Raw genomic sequence first — 21,090 nt, forward strand, 5'->3', positions numbered from 1 at the left:
GCACCAACAGTTAGCAAACTGCAGAGTAAAAAAGCCCAGAAAGTTTCCATAGAACTTAGCTGTTATCTTTGTACCAGGAGGACCCCTATGCTCTGCTGTAGAAAAGTAACTTACAGCTTCAATCTACAAAAATTTTACTTGTGTGGCAGACCCACTGATGAATGAATAAGACTACAGAGTTTAAATAATAAGGTTTTAGAAGCAGTAGAGCTCTCATTATTAACATGAGGAATGCTCAACTGGAAAGTAGGAAACAAAGCAGAAAATAAGAGTTATATATAGTACAACAAAGGAACTATTTCATTGTTATGCATAACTTCAAAGAGCTAAGCTCAAGATTTTTCCTTCAGGAATGTACTAACACACACATCATCAAGATTCCTGAAAGAAGATAGATTTTCTGTCTATCTTTTCAGTATTTGAGTTTATTGCAGGTGAGCATACAGATCTATGTGCCGTTAGAACATGCAGCATTAATTATTAAAATAGATTTTTTCAAAAATGTTCTGCATTGTTGCAAATCTGGAAGAGGAAAAATAGTGGGATAAAAAGTATAGGACTCACTTCTTTGTTGCTGTTCTCCGCAACGGTATGCACAGAAGTTCTGGGATTTCCAATGTGTTTACTTCGTAGATTTTTTTGGTGGAATTTTCACTTTCTACGGGAAGAGGAAATTCATTTCCCAAAGTGGATAACACAACTAGAAATCAAATTGCTCTTCATGGAGACAAAAAATGAGAGGGTAACTGAAATTAAGTTTTTTGTCTCTTGAGACTAGATTTTAAGATGGTGGTAAATTAACAGTTACAATGAAATTAGTTTTACTTGTATTGAAACAAAATATTAGCATTTTCAGGAACTACAACCCATTAAAACTCTCCAGCCCTACACAGTGCTGCGCTGCTCAGAGACTCTTAGACCTTTTGAGGAAAAAAAATAGGTGGCATCTAAACAGAATTTGAGTCTCATCCCCTTGCAAAACTAGCCGTAAAAGCAACCATCTCCTGACTTTGCCATGCAATGCCTTCATTGCCTCCTTCAGAGCCCCACACATACAAAGAAAAAGTGACCTTTACATTTTTCCCTTTAGGGCAGCACTGACACAAATGGGGATTCCAAATTCTGGTAAAGAAAAAGCCAGCCAGATTAGAGAAAAAAAGAAAAATCAAATCATCTTCCCCTTGCATTTATATTAAATATTATCACATAAAAAGAGTCAGCACAGAAATTCAGAATGACTGTACCCTAGAGAAACACACTTGCCTTTTCCATCACCGCATAGTTAAATGGCAATATGCTTCTTGTTCTTCTAACTCATGTTTCACATTACTCAGAACAGAGTCTTCCTTGTCCACACACAAATCAGACCAAAAATGACTACATAAACATCAATAAAATAGCAACACAACTTCAGTGGATCTGAGAGTAGAATCAAGTTTCTTGTGCCTGTACTCACAGGCCACTAAATCAGTTTTCACCTAACAGTGCAAAATGCTTTCTTAAATATAGAAAGCTATATGTTCATGTTGGAACCAGAGGTGGGATTCTTCTGCCCAAACCTAGGCATTTGCCACGTAGATGTGTGCATTTGTGCCAGCCTCTCTTAAATACCCATCAGTGGTGGCTGTCCAAGGGATGTACAAGCTCGGCACTCCTATGGACACTCTCCTTAGTAGAGCAATTTGATTTCTAATTGCATTATCTACTTTTGGAAATTAGTTTTCTTTTCCTGTAGAAAGTGAAAATTACACACACACACACACACACACACACACACACACACACACACAGAGAGAGAAATAATCCATGAAGTAATCCTCAAATCATGTTCTCCAGAGGACTTGCAAACCCTCTAGGAAGAGATGCAGCTGGGGATCCCCCTGTCTGGATAGACTGTGCCCTAAGGAGGTGATATAAGGCACAGAAACTTACCCCACATACACTTTCAATGACTTTTGCCCTGCTTTAATAACTTGCTTCTTGTGCCTCTTCAAAGTTAGCTCTTCAAAGGTATGCTACTGTATGCCTGGCTGTGCAAACAGCCCTGCATGTGGCTAGTCAGGCAAATGCTTAGAACTCTTAGGGAAGGGAGGCCTAAACAATTTCCTGAATCCAAAATTTACTCTCCTATTATTTCACCTGGTTGGGAATGATTAGTTTATACAGTAAATCCATTTCTACTGAAGGAAAGGCCTTGCTACCTTTTCCTTAAGGGCCTTGGTGATCTTTTCAAGTGTGTTGTTCTGGCAACATTAAAGCTTATTTTGACTCAATTAGCACAGAGTTTCATTCCAAACTCCAGCATCAATGAAAATCCAGCACAGTAATTGTCTACCTTCCACATCAAGGGATTTCACTTGGGGATATTGAGAACTGGTGAAGATCTGGAGCTTGATTTTCTTGTTATCTGGCTTTAGACTATGGCAATGCAGTCACAACCTGAAAGAGTAGGAGAGGTCCTCATCACCACCCAGAGCACCCCAGACATTCTCCTGTCCCCCATGGAGCACCCAACCTGCTCCTTGCTGCTGGAGGCTAATGGGTGCTCTCACCGTGTTTGCTGAATACCATATAAAGTGCTCAGGCTGCACAGAGACAGATTTGTGCCATTTCCTATTATGGTCAGGAAAGGGAAATCCCTGTGCCCAGAGCCAAGCTCCCCGATGCCATTTTACAGTGTTGCGCTGCAATGCTTGGGACACCAAGGCAGCTTGAGCCATCTCTAGACACAGCCCTGAGATTAAGGCATGGCAGCGGCTGCCCTTCACAAAGCACTTGCTCACAGAGCATGGCCATAGAAAAATGGAATTAAAAATCACAAACCACTTATGCCTAAATCAGAAAAAGCATCATTACATTATTTCAGGGTTTTTCTAAACTGGCTTGGTTTTGGCACCAGCAGCCATAGGCCAGTTTAAATACCACAATACCCCAGCAATTATAATCTTATAGCTTCATATTCTTTTATTTGGTGGGGGGTATTTATTTTTTGAATGAAAAACCCTTGCAAATTGCTTACTTTCAGTAACTGCTTGTTAAATATGGCTCACCTTCTATTATCATATACTTACAAAATGGCACCCACTGCCTATTATTATATACTATTATATCTGCTCCATTTTAATAGCTGGAGCATTGCAAGATAAACACAAAAAAAAGCCCCAAAACCAACTAACAAGACCTGGTGTACAGCTGGCACCCAGTGTTTTTGTTTGCATATATAGTTTTATATTAATACCTTCATTAAACTGTGAACAAATCATACTTTTCCTTAAGTTTCTTACAGATATAGTCATATAGTGAAGGCATCACTATTGGTAAGACATCTATTTGAAGCTTGTTGAATTTTTTTCCAAGGATTCTCATCAATCATTATTGTTATATGATATTCACATCATCTTCTTCGAAAAAACCCTTTTCTAACATCAATCCAAGCTTCTTACCTTGGATTTCAGTTTAAAGAATTTGACACCTGAGCAGAGGACATGCTCTGGTATGAAAATACACAATAAATACAAATTACAACAGCTGCTACATGATCACAGATAAGGGCAATTCACTATGTACTGAAAATAACTGAAGTCAAGAAGCCCCAGCATCAGATCATAGTACTTCTATAGATTGCAAAACTCACACACTTTCTGGCAGTCAGTTTTTTAGAAATAACTATTTGGAAACCACCCATTCATGTACATTCATTTGTTGCACTAGCCGGAGTACAGAAGAAAGTTGTCAGCTAAAATCATGTCGGCTCAATGCAGCCGATGCCTGTTTCCCAGACTAGACATGCATGTGATATTAATTCAGTTTTTATTTGCATTTCCTTGCAGACTTATTCAGGGCTCTTCTGTGTCGTGATAAATCCATACAAACAGCTGCCCATTTACTCAGAGAAGATTATCGACATGTATAAGGGAAAGAAGAGGCACGAGATGCCACCCCACATCTATGCTATTGCAGACACAGCCTACAGGAGCATGCTGCAAGGTAGGAGAGTTCAATTCTGCAGTTATTAGACATCACTGCCTACTAACGTGGGAGAAAACACCTTATAGCTCCACATGTGCTCCTGTAAGAAGCACAGCCAGAACAGATCTGTTGCGGAGGACAACACAAGCTTTCTAGAAGAGGAATTCTTTGGCAGGAACAGCAGTCCACAAACACTGTGACTCAAAAAGGAAAAACAATCCTTTTACCCATCTGTGTTGAGGCATGTGGGAAGGTTTCAAAGTCGAGCAAATAGTTTTGGCAAATACGGGCATGGAAAATGTTCACTCTCCACCAGTGGAGACTATTCCAAAGTTAGCTGCTAGCACTGCTGTATCTGTCAGATTGCTCCACTCTCTCTCTCTTTCCTAGCAAACTGAATTCAAACAATATTTTGGAGCTAGTTTCATTACAGTCTCATGCTTTGGAGCCCTGAGTTGAGATGTGCTCCGTTTTCTAATAATGCCAACAAGCAGCAATGGGAAAGCCATCAGGCCCCAAATAGTGCAAACAACACCTTTGAAATTCACAGTGCTCTCCCCCTTCTGCAGGTACTACTGACAGTGTGAGAGAAAATAATCATAATTTAGGGCCAAAAAAAGCTACTACTGATGAATGTATGAGGCTGCAATGCCTATAGACTACAGGGACACAACTGGTTGCCATCTCACAGCAACCACAGGTGCCCCAAGAAACTAGAACTCTACAAAACACTTTGAAATTTAAATGCCCTCATTAGGAGCCTGATCCTGCAGAAATTCTGGCTGGTAACTATGGCTCAGCAGGGTCACACCTTGGCCCTAAAGTTTAGGGCCTTCCAGTTTGGAATTTAAGGATTTAAGGCTCATAGAGTTTAGATCTGACTTGTGAAAACAATTAACAGCATCTTGAAATTTCAGCTTAACAGCTGGTTTAGTACCTGGCATTGATTTCTTCATAATATTTACAAACATACCCAGAACATTGTTTTAGAGAAACTTGTCCATTCAAAACCACTGTGCACTTCATCTGACTATGCAAATGAAATTACACTGTATTTCTCCAGGTGCACAACACACCGTATTCACAAGGACTGCAGTACTCCTGTACTTGTCCTACTTGAAATATGAACCTAATGAATTCACTGCAAGTTACAAGTGGTCAGTTTGGCATATCATAGCTAACTGTTATTTTCTAAACCACAATTTAGACTAGATAAAGTCCTTCCCCACAATGAAAAAAAGATCATCTTATATGTATGGACCAGGCCCTCGAATCCACAGAATTACAATTGCCCTATCCCAGGGAGATTTCTACTGGCTGAAAACACCAAAATTAAGTTCTGTTATTTTTGTAATTCAACTCCAAACCCAGAGAGCTAGGTATCTGCTTAACAATATGAATTTTTTTCTTCCTATGGCTTATATAATATTTATTTTCTGAAGCTAATTTACTTCCTTTATTTGAATGCATCTTAGAAGGCGGAGCCACACTGCAGCAGAGAAGGAGGATCAATAAAGCAAAACCAAAAGACATCTGGAAAACAGACCTTTCTCCATACTATAACAGCAGAATTATTCATTAATATATGAAATATATTAGGGACTGATAGGGCAGATGCTTTTAAAATAACATGATTCAGTAAACATAATCATTTGCTGCAAGCAGTTACAAGAAACTTACTTGGCATAAGATCATCCTACTAGGCCACAGTCACATATCCATCTTTCAGATCATCTCTTGAACATTATGCTCTGCATCCAGCACTGTCCAAGGCCCCAAATAGGCCTTCAGGTCAAAGCAGTCTTCTTCCTTCAGATCCTTTATTTAAGCTCTGGGGGAAGCTAAGGGAAGCTCTGCAAGAAGCTCCTGGCTGCTGCAGGTCATTAGCAGTGTTCTCTTTCAGCTGTGCAGAATGCTGCTGCTTGTCCCTAAAAATGGGATGGGATAAAAAAAAAATATCTGCAGGAAAGAGAAAAAAACATAATACTACAGCCTGTGCTGAAACAAGAGAATTCTTTTGGCCTTACAGTACTTGAGTTTTCTAGTGAACAAGAAACTAATAACAGCATAGACCAGCCTGATGTCTGCAGCATAAGAACATCTTTCTCTCTTCCTCTGTCATTGTTTCCTCTCCTTCCTAATATGCTCTCCCAAGCAGTGATGAAGCCACTGGAGTTGGCTTGCCCTTTGCTGTGGTCATTAACTGCACCCAGGACAGCCTGGGCTCAGCTGTGTCTTTCAGGCTGGGAGAGGAGGCAGCCAAGAGTGCATGCTTCTCCCTATTCACTTGTTTAATGGTCATAATAATTTTCTGTCCCCAACAACTACTGGGGGACCTTTACACCCCATTATTCATGGCTCTCTTTGCAAGGAATTCTTCTTGACAGCAGAGAGGCAGGGGAGAGCAAGTAGAAAGAAAAGAGGAGGGAATAGATCATCAGTGGAAGATTTAAGAGCTTGTTCCACCACCTCCCATCCTAACCACGCACAGCTGGCAAGGCAGCCAGAGAGCAGTCCCACAAGATCTTGAATCACAGGCCCAGGACACCCACACTTTACTTGCCTATTTTTTACTTGCACATGCCATGTTGGAGTCTCTCCATCTCCGAAGAGGGCCCCTGCTGCTTTTGAAGCTGTGCTTTTGTTTGTAAAAATGTACTCATGTTTTGTGTATAAAACTAAACCAAACCGCAGAATAACTCTCATTATTCAGCCAAATTGTATTCATATTGGAGTGGTGAAAGTGGGTGTCAGTATGATTGTGTGTGTGCGCACGCAACACATACAGACATAGAGAGCTTCATAGTTTTTTGTAAGTGTATTTACAAATGGAATATAAACAGAAATTCTTGTTCATAAACATGGATCAGGGCACTCAATGTTTTCTCTGTGAAATTTCAGTGTTGCTCCTTATCTTGGAAACTTGCATAGTTTCTTCTTGCCAAAGTAAAATGTATCTTAGATTCATGAGACTGAAGAATTATATTCTAGTACTTCATGACCAGAGCCACTTGGCCAAGAGCAATCAGCTTGTTCAGATGTTGCAGGGAACCTTTGTCTTTTAGTAAATCAAGCCTCAGTGTCTGCAGATCGCTGGTCTTATTGCAGGCTTGTCTGGGAATCACAGCCCTTCACATTCTCACCTCCCCTGTTGGCACAAACATCCAGAAAAAAAACCATGAGCTGTGCACACTGTGCTCCTCCTCTGCTTTAGAGATTTACTTGGTTACTTTATTAATTAGGGATGATGTTTAAGTCCTATCAAAGTTTTTCTATTAATATCACTTAGCCATGGTTAACAGAAATCAGGTAATTGGACTTTTCTTCCAAACATGCAGAAAAGCTGACAGCTCACAGGGCACAGGAATTAACAAAGATGTTGGCTGGGCAGAGATAAAATTTCCACTTGTATCAAGTGGTTCTGAGGGCCTAAAACCCTTTTACAAATCACAGTCATGCTGTCTCATGCTCAAACTGGGGTGCTCCATGTCTTGTTGAATCTACTGATTACCACATCACTAATGCAGTATGATCATTGCCCAGGCACAGTCACTGATGTACATTTACAGCTAAAGCAAGAATAAACTTTCTCCACTTTAACCTAAAAGATTAAGGGAATATAACATTCCATTAGAGCATTTTGTGTGTGTGTCTGTCCCCAGGAGCTACCACACTGACTTGGGTCTCACTGACTGTCTGTACACACTAGCTAGTTGACTACTGCTTCACTTAGAGACCGTGATCATAAAAAAATCTCCCTATGCTTCTGCACCCACATCTCTCTCCTGTGTATTGGATGAAGTAGCTTCCTGGTGGCAAAGCTGCCATCCAGTAAAGATGAGTAATTCTGGTGCCTTCTGCCATCTTCCATGCGTGCAGCAAACAGCAAATAAGTGTGGAAAGTCCAGTTATATATCAGTAATAATAGTCCAGTTATATATTAGTAATAATAGCTATAAAGTTTTTATATGGACGATTAGGGTTTTTTTTCAATGCTTTCTGGCAATAAATCCGTATGGAGAAGTTATAGCTTTCTGCAGAATCAGGAAGGTTATCTATTTTCTGCAAAGCCATTTTTATACAAGCTTGGGTTAAAGATGGAAAAACAAACAACCTGGTAGTTATGGGAAGGTATGGGAGGAAAACAGAGTTCCCAAGATCTTAGAAAAGGAGGCTGCTGTGAAAAGCCGTCTATTTATTTAAGTGTCCCTAGCAGGACTGTATGGAAATGTCCCCTTCAGGCAGCACAGTTATTAACAAATGTAAAGAAGCAGTAAGCGAGTGTTGGAACATGGTTTCAGTCTGGTTTTTTCCTTTTATGGTAAAGCTGCCAACTTGCTGCTTCATTGTGATAAACAATCTGATTTTGTTTGTGATTAAGCAGAGCTAGCTGGTCTATCAAGAACAGAAGGGCATCTGATCCTTACGAGCAGTCTGGAGGTGTTTGGTGAAAAAGCTAAAAGGATACAAGGGGGAAAAGAAAAGGTCAACTGCATGTTAAGGAAAGCTGCTGGAGTTTAGAACGTAAATGTAGATCTCTATGCTATTGAAAAGTGAGGAGAAGCATAAAAATGTCCAAAACATCTAATATGGTAACACAGGGGTGGCTATAACAGTCTTCTAAGTAGTGTCAAATTTTTGAAAAGACATTAATCAAAAAGATACTGGAATCTAGAAGATAAATTTTGTTACTTTTTAAGCCCTAGGAATTACGTTAAAAGAGTTTTATTCATGCAAGTCATTCTCTTCTGATAGACCAACCCACATAAAGCTGCATATTCCCAAAATAGTGCACAGTATTTTCTATGTAGAATAAAACATTCCAGAACAGAAATAAGAGTAATTGAATGGGACACCCCTTGAAAATAAATGAGGTCAGTATCTGCAGCTCAAAGTCATAACAGAGTAGGATTATATCTCTTGGTACATTTCATCCTTAGCACTGCAATTTGTTAAAACTGATGAAGGAAATAGTCACATCTGGAATTCTCACTTCATGAGAGTGCACAGGACAATTTGTCAGCAGGTTTCACAGTACAGGCTGCACAGTTTAGGTTGCAGGGCTGAAAGCTTTGAGACTTCATATGGTCGCCAAGCACAAGGGAAGTTAGAAGAGAGGAAGTCCAGCAACCAAAAGAGAAGCTTGAGAGAATACCATGAGGATGTTCACCTGCAGAGAACAGGCAGGTTGCACTGGTTCAGTCCCAGCAGCCTTTCACAATGCAAGAGAAAGCTGAAAGCAAATAAGTAACTTTTATTCTCCCTCCAAGAACACCCAACAGCCCTCAAGCAAGTTCCTGTCAGTCAGTCTCAAAGAGCTTTCACCAGAAGGCATCCTTTGAGAGCCAGCAACCACCTAACAGTCCCTGCTTTCAGTTCCTTCTAGGACCAGATTCATCATGCCTTCCATTCCCTTCTTATTCCTGTTTCTGCAGGATTTGTTCCCTGTACTGGCATGAGGATCTGGGCCGATCGAGTCCAGAGAAACTCAGTAACTCTGGCTTGGCTTGCACAGTCTGTTCCCTATCCAGGGGCAGTGGGTACACCTTCTGACCTTCCTAATCCTTCTTCTTCTCTTACATTTCAGCAAAGCTGCCCATACACATGCACTCATGCGAACCCCTGTGGTGGGCCAGTTTATGATATACCTTCAGGAGGGGCTTTTTGCTTTCTGGGGAGCAAAAGAAGGGCAGTAATGGGCAGCCAAGAGTAGTGAGAAAACACTTGGCTTGGAAAAGACCAACTTTTTCTGATGTTCCCTGAGCTCAGAAGTTCCACTGGCAACTCCATATCAACGAGTCACTTTTATTTTCCTTATGGTATTTATGGGTATTTTTAGCAGGAGTTTTACTGTGTTATCATGTTTTTTAATTTAAAAGAAAGCCAAGCTCGTATCCTGCAGTGAAAAATAAACATGGCTACAGCTCCTCTACTCCCAGATTTTTATGTGGAAGAGTCCTGCTGTGCTGATTGCAGACAAATATCTCCAATAGAAACATAATGAGTCATTTTGCACCAATTTACTGAATAAAGCAGTTCAGTAGCATCGTTTGCGTGTAAGTGGTCAATAAAGCAGTTAATGCTATAGCTGTCACAGAACTGGGAGCAAAACAATTGTTCAATACCAATCACAGCCATAGCAGAATCCTCCACTGCTTTTCTTAGACTGGCTGTGGCCCACACAGCAATTACAACTGGCAAGCTTAATAGGTCGAATTTATCTCCATTGTCTTTACACGGTACAGAAAGCTTCTTTACCTCATAATATTCATTACACACAGGGCCAGCAATAGAGGCAAGCAGTCTGATAGGTAGCCATGCAAGTCACCCTACACACTGAATAAAAGAAGGAGCTCAAGTCTTGACCTCTGAGCAGAGGCTCCATGGGCCAATGCTGGTGCTCTATTTGATAAATGAACCATATAGAAGCACTTGCTTCTGCCTTAATGGTCTGCCTCTGGTCTCACATTTGTAAACTATGCACACTCTTCAAAGATGTATTTGAGCTACCTGGGAATTTCTGTTCCGAAGTCAGAAAATTTTTCTACAGTCTGTACAAGGTAGTCTGTGACAGTCTCACTCAAAGAATGCCAACTTCAGTGCCAGGGCAGGTTGCTCAAGAGTTGTTCAAGTCTACCTCCAAAGAGCTCCAAGGGTGGATACCACATCTCTCTGGGCTACCTGTCCCAGTGTTTGATCATTCCCATGGTGAAAAAAATATCAAAAGAATCATAGAATTGTTTGGGTTGGAAGGGACCTTAAGGATCATCTTGTTCTACTTCAGAACTGTCACAGCAAACACACTGGTCATGCATCTTTACATAGATGGCAAATTGTAGAGCCTCATTACCACAGGCTTTTCTGTAAGTCTTGCTTCAATGTAGCTTTACAAAATAGTTTAACATTGTTGAGCTCATTATGAAGCCTGAGTGGGTGTTTATTGTCCATCACAGCCTAGAGATCTGAGCCTGAGATCAGCTTTTTGATAGAAAATTCTGTGTAAGGGTTCTGAAGGTAAAGAGAAACTCTGACTCCAAAAGCATAAGCAGGGAGGAACACTGCAGGAGCAGGTTATGGATGTAAAACTAAACCTTCCTGCAGCACTGAAGCTCACTGGACTCTGCTGTTCAGAAACCGCTCACATGCCTCACACAGTAGAAATGGAGATTTTGGCCCACCTTTTTATAAATATTGACCCAGAATGTGTTTGATGGTCCTGTTCACAGTTAAAAGCATGAAGATTACTTAGGTACTTGCTGACATGTTGTTGAAAAATATGTGAACTATCTTGTTTTATCTTGTTCTTTGAAGAACATCTCAAAGAAATTAATGTCCTCTTGCTAAAAGTTGTCTCAGTCTGAAATGAAACAGAGTACATTATTCAGGTGTTTGAACTGCTCTGCTTTCAGAATTGAAAGCTTTGCATGATCAGCTTCAAACAATTTAGGTTTTGATGCTTTATCTGTCCAGACTTTGTCTCAAGTGGGCTGCTGGCCATACTTCAGAAGCATAATAAAAACCTAAGAGTTTCAGGTTGGAAATTTTCAGTTATAATCTTCTTATAGAGAGCCTGATCTTTCTGCTATCCTTATTACAGTTCATCTCCAATGGAATTTACAAAAACTAGTTTTGAACTCCTAACCTTTTATTCATTTTTGGCACAAAATATTTCCATTGGAAATGGTTATTTAAATGCGAGGGCAAATTATATAAGGTATGAACCCAGTACTTTTAACTAATCATGTGTGGCCAGATTTTGGAAGCTGTAGGCTATTCAGTGTAAATCCTTTAAATGTAAGTGCTTCTGTCAGGACAACCATTTTCCCTAATTAATGGATTTAATTATTTTTATTCACAGATCGAGAAGACCAGTCTATCCTGTGCACGTAAGTAAACTATTTTAAGTATATCTCAACATTACAGTGTCTGTCTTTATTCAAAATTGATTCAAATTCTGATGGAACAGATGTAGTCTCCTCACCTTCAGTAAGCTTGAGCTCCAATCCTAAACCTGCTCCAGCAGATATAACTGTTGATACAATAAAATGCAGATATTGGTGTCGTAGCAAGTCTTTAAGACATAAAGTTATTTATTTAAATTGACTTCCTGAATTTAGAGATTTAAGAGTTTAGAATCAACAGCTGGAAAGTGTGGTTGTAAAACTGTGTGTAGAGAGAACAAGGGGTTTTAAAAGGTTCCTAGAGGAAGCTGAGGAACTGAGAAAACTGAGGAACACAGAGCATCCCAGATAGTTACCATATTGTTTTTCATTTTTAGCTGTTGGTGGCTCACCACAAGTTCTTAATTCAGGTGTCATTGCCAAAAAAGTGTGATCATTCTAGTTCATGCTGTTGTTTTGTGCTGTTTGCATGTACTATAGCTAGAAGGGGAAAGGCTTGGTACCTCCCTGCTGGCAGGGGCCACCCCTGAGCTGTGCACAAGGCAGGGCTGTGCTGGCTAGGAGGGCTCAGCAGCATGGCACAGGCTGGACATCTCTGCAGTCTGTATGTTGTTGGTTTGGGCAACAGTGAAATACCAGCTAAGCCAGCCCTGTTTTGAACTCTGATTTTATCATGTCTGGGCTTGCTGAAGGCCTACTCTTTGAGTTTTGACCTGCCAGTGCTTAGAAAGAGCCAGCATGGGGTTCAGTATCATGTGTTAGGCAGTGATTTTATTGCAATAAGCTTTACTTTGTACAACTTACTGCTCCTCAAAATCCCATTGGTTTAACATCCCTACCTATTTTGCAAAAGACTCAGACTCTTGAACTGGTTAGGTATCTCCTATTTGACCTTCACTTTTGACCATTGCTCTGTTGCTATTTAGTTGGTTTTATTTATTTGAATGACATCAAGGATGCCTTTGACACTATTTTGTGTTTGTTGTATTAGGCATCTTTCAGTTTTCCTGATCAGAGGTAGGATTTGAATCTGTATAAATATTAATTATTGTTTGCAGAACAAGGCATTGTAGTCTGTCAAATATTGTAATCATACATTGTCACAGACTGAACTGATTTCAGGTGAAAATGTGACTACTGACTGACTATATATATATTTACACTACAGTTTTTAAAAAGCAATGCTACTGATCACCAGCCATACAGTTACTTGGGAGTGCCAATGCTGACTGGAAAAAATTATCACCTAAGGAAAAGTAAAAAATTCCATACTGTATCTGGTACCACAAGGGCAAGCATAGCTCTAACCTCTGTGTAATATGTAACTATAGCGATCACACATCTGTCCAAAAATGCGTTAATACTAAAACAAAATATAAAATTGCTGCAATGATGAAATAAAAATTGACCATCATGTTCTTCCCAGGATAAAACATGTCATGGTAATGTAGACTAATTTACAATATGCATTTCCTCCTTCTATTTTTGTACTTTAGTTTATTTTTCCACTAGTAAACATTCAGATCTTTTTTTAACTTTCTTCTTTTTTCAACTTTTCTTTAAATATTGTGATTTTTAAGAGGGGGATTTTCTTTTGCGAATCTATGCCTTTTGTTCATGAAAATCCACTAAAAGATCCACTTCTGACAGCTACCTTATACTGAAAATACCTTTTTTTACCTGGCCAGCTAAGCTGGAAACCTAAGTTGTTCCACACCAGTAATACATGAAACAGAATGAAATGTCTTTCCCATTTTGAAAACAGCTGCAGTAAGTGATTCATTGAGATATTTAGAATAACTGCTGTATGTTGGATGGACATCATAAGCCATAGCTTAAAACAGTTCTCACACATCTTTTAAATGAAAAAGATTAGCCAAGCTAAAACCAATGTACATAACTTACACCACTACTGGTTTATCATCCTTGTTGGCCTTATTTGGCTGTACAGAAAGCAGAAAGTTTACTTGGCTTTCAGCTGGGCAGCTGTCAAGTGGAAGCAATTTGCGTTATTTTGTATAATTGTTAAAAAGTCCAATCAATTGTCTTTTTGCCTAAAATATGTAACAATAACTGGGGACTTCATGGCATTGATCAGCTGGGATATTCTCTTTAAATAGCTACAGACTGAAAGTTTCCAAGCCCAGTACCTAAACTGTAACAAATGTAGCTGTAAGGATTCATATATAAGTAGTTGTGGATGCTGCCAATACCTCACTTAATGTTTAGTGATGCTGCAGTGTAGACTCTTGCATTCTTTCACATATTGCTACCCATCTCCCACAAATAACGTTTTAACCTTATGGGAATTCAGCAGGGCTATGAAATAATACTGGTATGAAAATGCAAGCAGGGATTGTGCACTTCATTTTTAAGTACTTTGCGCTGTGTGCTTTGTACTACTTCTGCAAGGTTATTCCATTGTTAAAGGAGCTCACCTGGGAACCAAAGGCCTGGTGTGATGCTGAGTGCCTGGGACTTACCTGAAATGCTGCTGGGGCACAGGCAGGGGCATAGATCTGAGAAACAGGCATGGTTCCATATTTCTCAGTATAAATATACGCATTCTCAGGTCTTCGCCCTGAGCTCATTGAACCTACCCTCATGTGGTTAAATATTGTTTGCATTCTTTTTCAATCCTTACCCTCTGTGTGATTAACTGTGGTATGTTTAAAATGCTCCATCTGTCTTTAATGCTCATGGGTTCTAATGCTTCCTCAGAATTCCTTGTCTTTCCTAGATCCCATTACTTCATCTACATTTTAATAATAACTACACACATACTGCCTTTGATCTGCTGTCCTCTGTGCACACATCCTTTCTGCTGTTAGCTCATTTTCATGGGCAGCATCACTGAACATCCTCTCATCTCATTCCCTGCCAATTGCTCTCTGACACTTCACAGTCAGCATTAAAACCACATCCTGTCATGCACATTTACAAGCTGCCTCTCCGGAACATGAGAAACCTTATGTCATGGCTGTGCTTAATAACCGATGTATCTGCAGTTGCATTATTACAGCATAACATGACATGACATATATAATACACAATATGTAACACTGCACTGAGGGCATGAGACATTATTTTACATGTCTGAAAACTAAGGCAGCTAAGACTCTTCCATCGTCATGTTTTGCTCCTTGTACTGCTCTGGGCAGCTTTCACTGCTCTGCCTGGCTATTGGGATTCCCTGAAACTCCTGCCTGTGCTTAGGCCTCCCCCAGTGCAGTCTCTCTTGTTTGACATTTGAGTTGGCTGTGAAATATTCTGTATTCACTGTTGCAGACCATGCTGGTCTGTGTTGACCAGCACATTAAATGTTGCTGAGGGAAAAATCCCAAGAAATCCATCCAGTTGCTCAGAGAAATGAGCAACCTCAGTGCATCAGCCGTTAAGCATGAATTGGACTAAGCGATGGCCAGTGAACAAGCTTGTGACTTTTCAAGTTTCTACCAATATAAGTAGAGGCACCAGTCCTTAAAAGAGACTTCTGGCCTTTGAGCTGTGAGTTCTAAAGATGCAAGCGGATTCTCCTGGAGTTTCCAAAAGGTTTTTTACTAGAAAGACCACAAGTGCCAATTTGCATAGCTAAGCATGTCAGTGTTTTAATGATCTCCTCCTTAAACCTGTCTGATCTCGAGGTTATCAGATTTTAGCCACTTCCTGAAAACAGTGGGTATAATATTTTTGAGAAAGCAGACGTGGCTAAAGGACTGTGCATGAGTTTCAGTTATGCAAAAAAACCACCTCTAATGAGAAAAAAACCTGATCATAATTCTGAGTGTTTGGCATAATGTGAAGCCTGTAGAAACAAGTGCTTGTTAAACACCTGATTTGTACTGATAATCAAATACTTTTTCATTACCTTTTACTTTTTTAATACATGCATGTAGTTTGAATAGCTTCTATAAAAGCATATGGTAGCAGACAAAATGTTGGGTGAGGCAGTGACCATGCTGCCCTTTTCCCCTTCCTCCTTTCTCTCTTTCTCAGCAAACTCTCCAGAGCCTCACCCAGCCATGAGACTTCAGCCCACTGTCTCCCCTGACACGTGTCAGGAAGCAGAGACATCCAGATCATCCTCCAATCTGCAGAGCCCCATTAGTCAAAAGACTCCTCCACACAAGAGCTAAACTCTTTTCTTTTCCAGCTCACTAAATCTCAAAGGCTGGAGCTGTCAAGCCTTTCTGCCTGGCCCTTCTCCCATACAGATATCTTGTGTAGCTTTAGACCCAGGGTGGAGCTTGGTGTTGAACCAGCTTGGTCTCTTTTTGGAGTTTTTTTATAAGTGAACTAGTAGGATCAGTAGACTGATCAGTAGACTGGCTTCTGAGACAGGTCTCTAGTAGGGTACAGCTGGCCTAGGATGAAGACGTTCATTATCTTTGCACATCTCATACTGCAGGATGAAGCCTGCCAAGCCCTGATGTGATTTAGAGCACCTCATTGAGTGTCCTGTGCACAGAGGCTTCTCGCATAGCCAGGATACCCAGATTAGGAGACGTATGAATGGGCAATTTTTGTGGTTCATTGCTTAATGAAACAAATGGTGAAAATAAATTCTTCTGCTACTTTTTAGATGCTTCCAAAAGTGGAATTAAGCTAAGTCTTATACTAATAATATAGAAAGCTCTCATATTTTGGAAACAAACAAAAACAAAAACAAAAAATGAATATTTTAAAAATTTATTTTTCCCAGTTATACCCAAATGTACAAGAGTTATAGCTACACCACAGGCTCATCCTACAACAGTGGGGCCAAACTTGCTAGACTCACCTTGTCATGATTTGGAAACCTCTTCTTACTGGGATAATTTTCATTTAAGGCGAAGGTAACCATAGAATCATAGAATCAGCTAGGTTAGAAAAGACCTTTAAGATGATCAAGTCCAACCTTTACCCCAGGACTGCCAAGTCATGGAGGATTTAGTAGTTTATGTGGAACAAAAACTCTGTTATAACTGAGCGCTATGTATGTGAGCTTATGTGCTTTAAATCCTGTACTGAGTTCCTAAAACAATGCCTGGCAAGAAATGGGTGAACAATAAATTTAAACTATGCCACACAGTGTGAGAGTGGTGTTTTTGACAGAGCAAGCCTATATGCCTAATGGATGCTTTTGCTCTGGGAAAGCCAAGGAGTTTCTTAGGACAAAAACATGTATGTAAAGTATTGTTGTTGGGCGATGAGAACTGTGCAATGGGACCTGCTTTTGATCTGGGTTTTTTTGTGTTGCCCATCTGAGCTGGGTGCAAAGAACAGCACTGGTATTAAATGTGCTGTCTCTATGTATGGCAGGCCACAAGAATGATTTGAGCTGATTCAATAAAACAAATGATCTATCTACTCCCAGAAGACTGTGATTAGTACAGTGGTAACAGCATTTATATGGTGAATACCCACTTTGGAACATAATTTAGGGGCAAATACAAATGAAAATGGGCACTCAGAAGTGAGGAGCAGATTTCTCCTTAGACTAAACACATTGTGTATGATCCGTGCCAAAACCACTGATAGATACTTGCAAGGAAAACACCTATCTTCAAAAATTCAGTCACTGAGCTTGAGAGAGCATGTAGATTTTTAAAAACATGGGACTCCTCATACCAGCTCACAGTCTGATCCTGTCTGTTCTCTGTTTTGTGTGGAAGCATTTCCATTTCACACTGAAGAACTTTCTGTTGTCCACTTCAAAAGGAAATAAAAGCCTCAAAGTCTATCTGCTGAAAATAGGAAAACCTTCAGCCTGTGCAGGAGCAAAGAGTTAAGGATGAAAGGACAGAACAAAATGTTAAGTAACTTGAGCATTACAGTGTGGTAGCATAATTACAAGTAAAATGATGCCATATATGGTAATACTCGCAGGGATTCAGGGGAAAGCCAAATGATGGGCACTGTTGCCCTAGGAGAAAGGAAATGCAATTCATGTAGTGATGAACTACAAATAACCTTTAATAAAATGGAATAGTTCAAAGCCTGGGGTTTGTTTGAAGAAAGTTGTTGGGATTTTTTTTTCTTTTTTTTTTTTTCCAAAGAAACAAAGTTGTAAGGTAGATTTATTTGAAAACTTTTTATGCATATGTTTCCAAATTGGTGTGCTTGGCTTGGAATTGTTCCCAGGACACTTAATTTTTATCAGTAAAACATGGAAATGTTTTAGCACTGAAGGCCAGGCAAAAATGAATCCAATCTCTAAACGGTGCAAATTGACCAAGGTCTTGTGAAAAGGAACATATTCATCTCAATTATTTCTGGTTAAAACTCTAAAAGCCAGAAGAAACACTTCTCATTGTGTCGTACCTTAGGAAGGAATTGTTTCTGGTTTCCTAAGGTTTACATCAATGTCATTCCACCTTGGAAGTTCTGCCCAGCACTTACCCATATTTTTTGTGTCTATTTATCACAGGTCCCTTGGTAGGGAAAATTAACTCCTGTATTTCCTAATTAGGAAAAGAAGCAGAACTGCAATGGGTCCAGCTAAATAGTTTCAGCTTCAAAAAAGTTGACAAGTATCTATGGGATCTTTGAATGTATTGTTCCTTTTTTTTTCAAACCCATTTTAAATCCAAAGAAAAAGAGGTCCAACTTATATTTAGACTGTTGCCCTCTTCACAGCAATGATGAAATGTGAGAGGGAAAAGTAGACTGGAAATGTTCTTCTGAGAAAAGACTCTGTAAATCTGGCCCTTGTAGCTTGAAAACCACTATTTTACTTTAAGAGAGGGCTTAAGAGTTGTAAATAAACCCTGGAAGTCCACTGGGAGGTGAAAAGTTACCACTGCCTTCCTGCTTCCCAAGGGACACTGCAGAAAACAGCCGGGTTGTTTTTTTGCTGGTCAGACATCTCCCCACACGAGATGTCCCTTACTACCTGGTTAGCAGGGACACCTCAGGCAGTCCCAGCTCTGGTCACACTTAATTCAAGGAGCATTTGAACAAGTAGTTCAGATGGGGTGGCTTCGTTCACTTATTCTCTACCACCAATACAAGCTGTTAGTCTACTTTAATGCTGAAGTTTCCAACGAGAAAACTGTTGTATTACTGCTGATGCTTTTTCTTACTGCTGTACCACATCATAGTCAATGTTGTATTTTTTGGTCTTAAAATACAAGCAGACTCCCTGCCAGCTCCACTTCTCATAAATGTTTGGATCCTGCCAAAGCAAGATGAACTGTCCTTCAAAAATGCATCACGTTTTAGAATTGCCTTAAATGGCCCAATGTCCAGTCAAAATACTGATGGGGCAGAGATATAGCTCTGATAATGCGTTCTTTGCATGATGAAGTCGGGTGGATTTGGGGAGATGGTGTTCTGGGGTAAATACTGAGCTGGGCAGTTTCCAGTCCTGTTTTTATACACTAAGTACACCACATGGCAGAAGGAATCCACTAGTTACCTACCTTCTTTTGTGTTATTTTCTTTCCCCTCAGAGGTGAATCTGGTGCTGGCAAGACAGAAAATACCAAAAAGGTTATTCAGTACCTGGCTGTTGTTGCTTCATCACATAAGGGCAAAAAGGACACCACCATCACTGTAAGTGAGCTCTTCCATATTCAACTGCTCTTGATGCCTGTTAGGACTGTACCGAGCTAGCTGACTGTACTAACAGCAAGCCAACCACTGTGGCTTGCCAAACAGTCAACATATTAAGAGTCCATAGTTACGTCACAGCTCTATGTTTATGGAAAAACTTTTGTTTGACACCCCTTAGGCATCAAATCGAAATGTACTTCGCTAGAAGAGAAATATTCATAGCTTTCCATATGTATAGCACCTATTTATAGCCTAGTATGAAGGCCTTGAAGTCTGCAAGGGCTCAGGTCCTTATTTTACCCTTAGCCCCTAGCAACTAAGAAGTTTGGGAAAGCCTTTAACTAACACATTATCCAACGGCATCACAAAAATGTCTACCAGCATTTAAACTTCCAGTTTTGACTGGCTTTATTAGTGAGTTTTCTTCCTACCAAAGAGTCTTCCTATAAAACTTGACATTTTACTCCTCTGTCAGAAAGAATAATTTTGAAATACACACTTTTAAAAAAAGTATTTTCTGCCTTCAATATTTGTAACAGTTTTGCCTTAGTGACTAAAGCTGATTTTCACGCTCAAACACATAATATGAGTTTATACCTGCCCAGCTCCCGGAGAACTCAGTTTGGCTGAGGCTTCAACTGTCTTTGCTGTTCTCAATGACACAACTCCAGGTCCTATGTCATTTCCAGCCTTTTTAATGTTACTCAAACTTCTGCAAAAAACATGCAGCAATTCACTTTTATGACAAAACAGGCTTAATTAAGGAACACATTTCAGTGTGCTCCAGATGAAAGACTGGGTCCAAACTAAGCCAATAGCAGGGTAGTGGGGGGTGAAGTAAAAATCTCCTGAGCACACCTCTGCTGGTCCTTGCAGCTGCTCTTGCATACCCTGTACAGCAGCAGAAGACTCCAGAGCACATGGTGTGCAGCCTGGCCTCTTTCACCATAAATAATCATTGTTTATATACAGCATATTCTGCCTGGGGGCAGAGGAGGGAGCAGATGTCCCTCTGGGTACTATTTTCTAGAAATTAGTGATTAAATTTAGTGGAAACAGTCCAAGGCCAAAGGCATCATTTTCCTTTGTTGAATGTTTATGTAAAAAAATGATTTCTTTCTAATGGCTCCCTGCTCAGTGGCTGGGCGAAATAAACTTGTGGTTTCAAGGCCATCCCTAGCAGGCATGTAACTACAGTTGCTGCTGGCTCCTCTCAGGAATTATGCAAGTCTCAGGATCATGTTGGCCCTGAGATGGACCTTCAGGGAAATACCCACCAGATAGGAGCTGAGGGAAAGTCTAAGCTGTTCTATAACATGCTGACAAACAATAATTCAGGGACTGTGACTACTGATACTGCAATTCCAGACATTAAAAAATAATAGATAGCACAATGCCTCAGTCGCACTAGAGAAGAACTGGAGATTTACTGTTAAAATATCTGTCCTTTTCTGGTCCTGGGAGAGTAACCCGGGACTGGATCCAAATCCCATCCCTTTGCTTCAGGGTTGCTCTTTTTTTTTCTTCAGTTAAAATGCTTTATATATGTTAATTGTATTTGTACTCTTGCTATGTCTGCAATCAATTGTTTGTATTTGTATTCCTGGTTTATTTGCATGGAAACTGTGTATTGGTTATTTTAATACAGGAAAAACAATAAATATATCTGTGTAATGGAAATGAT

The 21,090-nt window shown here is 40.0% G+C and overlaps 1 protein-coding gene across 3 annotated transcripts in view; it reads left to right on the forward strand.

The window, feature by feature from the left end:
* The window catches only part of MYH11 (myosin heavy chain 11), a 62,039-nt gene that overhangs the window by 8,110 nt on the left and 32,839 nt on the right, over nt 1-21,090 (forward strand). For all 3 annotated transcript variants that reach the window (XM_061379412.1, XM_061379410.1, XM_061379411.1), the window contains exons 3-5: nt 3,831-3,987; nt 11,828-11,855; nt 19,304-19,406. In XM_061379412.1, coding sequence (XP_061235396.1) covers nt 3,831-3,987; nt 11,828-11,855; nt 19,304-19,406 — 288 coding nt within the window. The remainder of the gene's footprint in view (nt 1-3,830; nt 3,988-11,827; nt 11,856-19,303; nt 19,407-21,090) is intronic.

The sequence above is a fragment of the Neopsephotus bourkii genome, unplaced genomic scaffold, assembly GCF_033783945.1.
Source record: "Neopsephotus bourkii isolate Nb327-2 ecotype Australia unplaced genomic scaffold, CSIRO-AGI_Nbou_v1 NB_1770, whole genome shotgun sequence".
Taxonomy (NCBI): Eukaryota; Metazoa; Chordata; class Aves; order Psittaciformes; family Psittacidae; genus Neopsephotus; species Neopsephotus bourkii.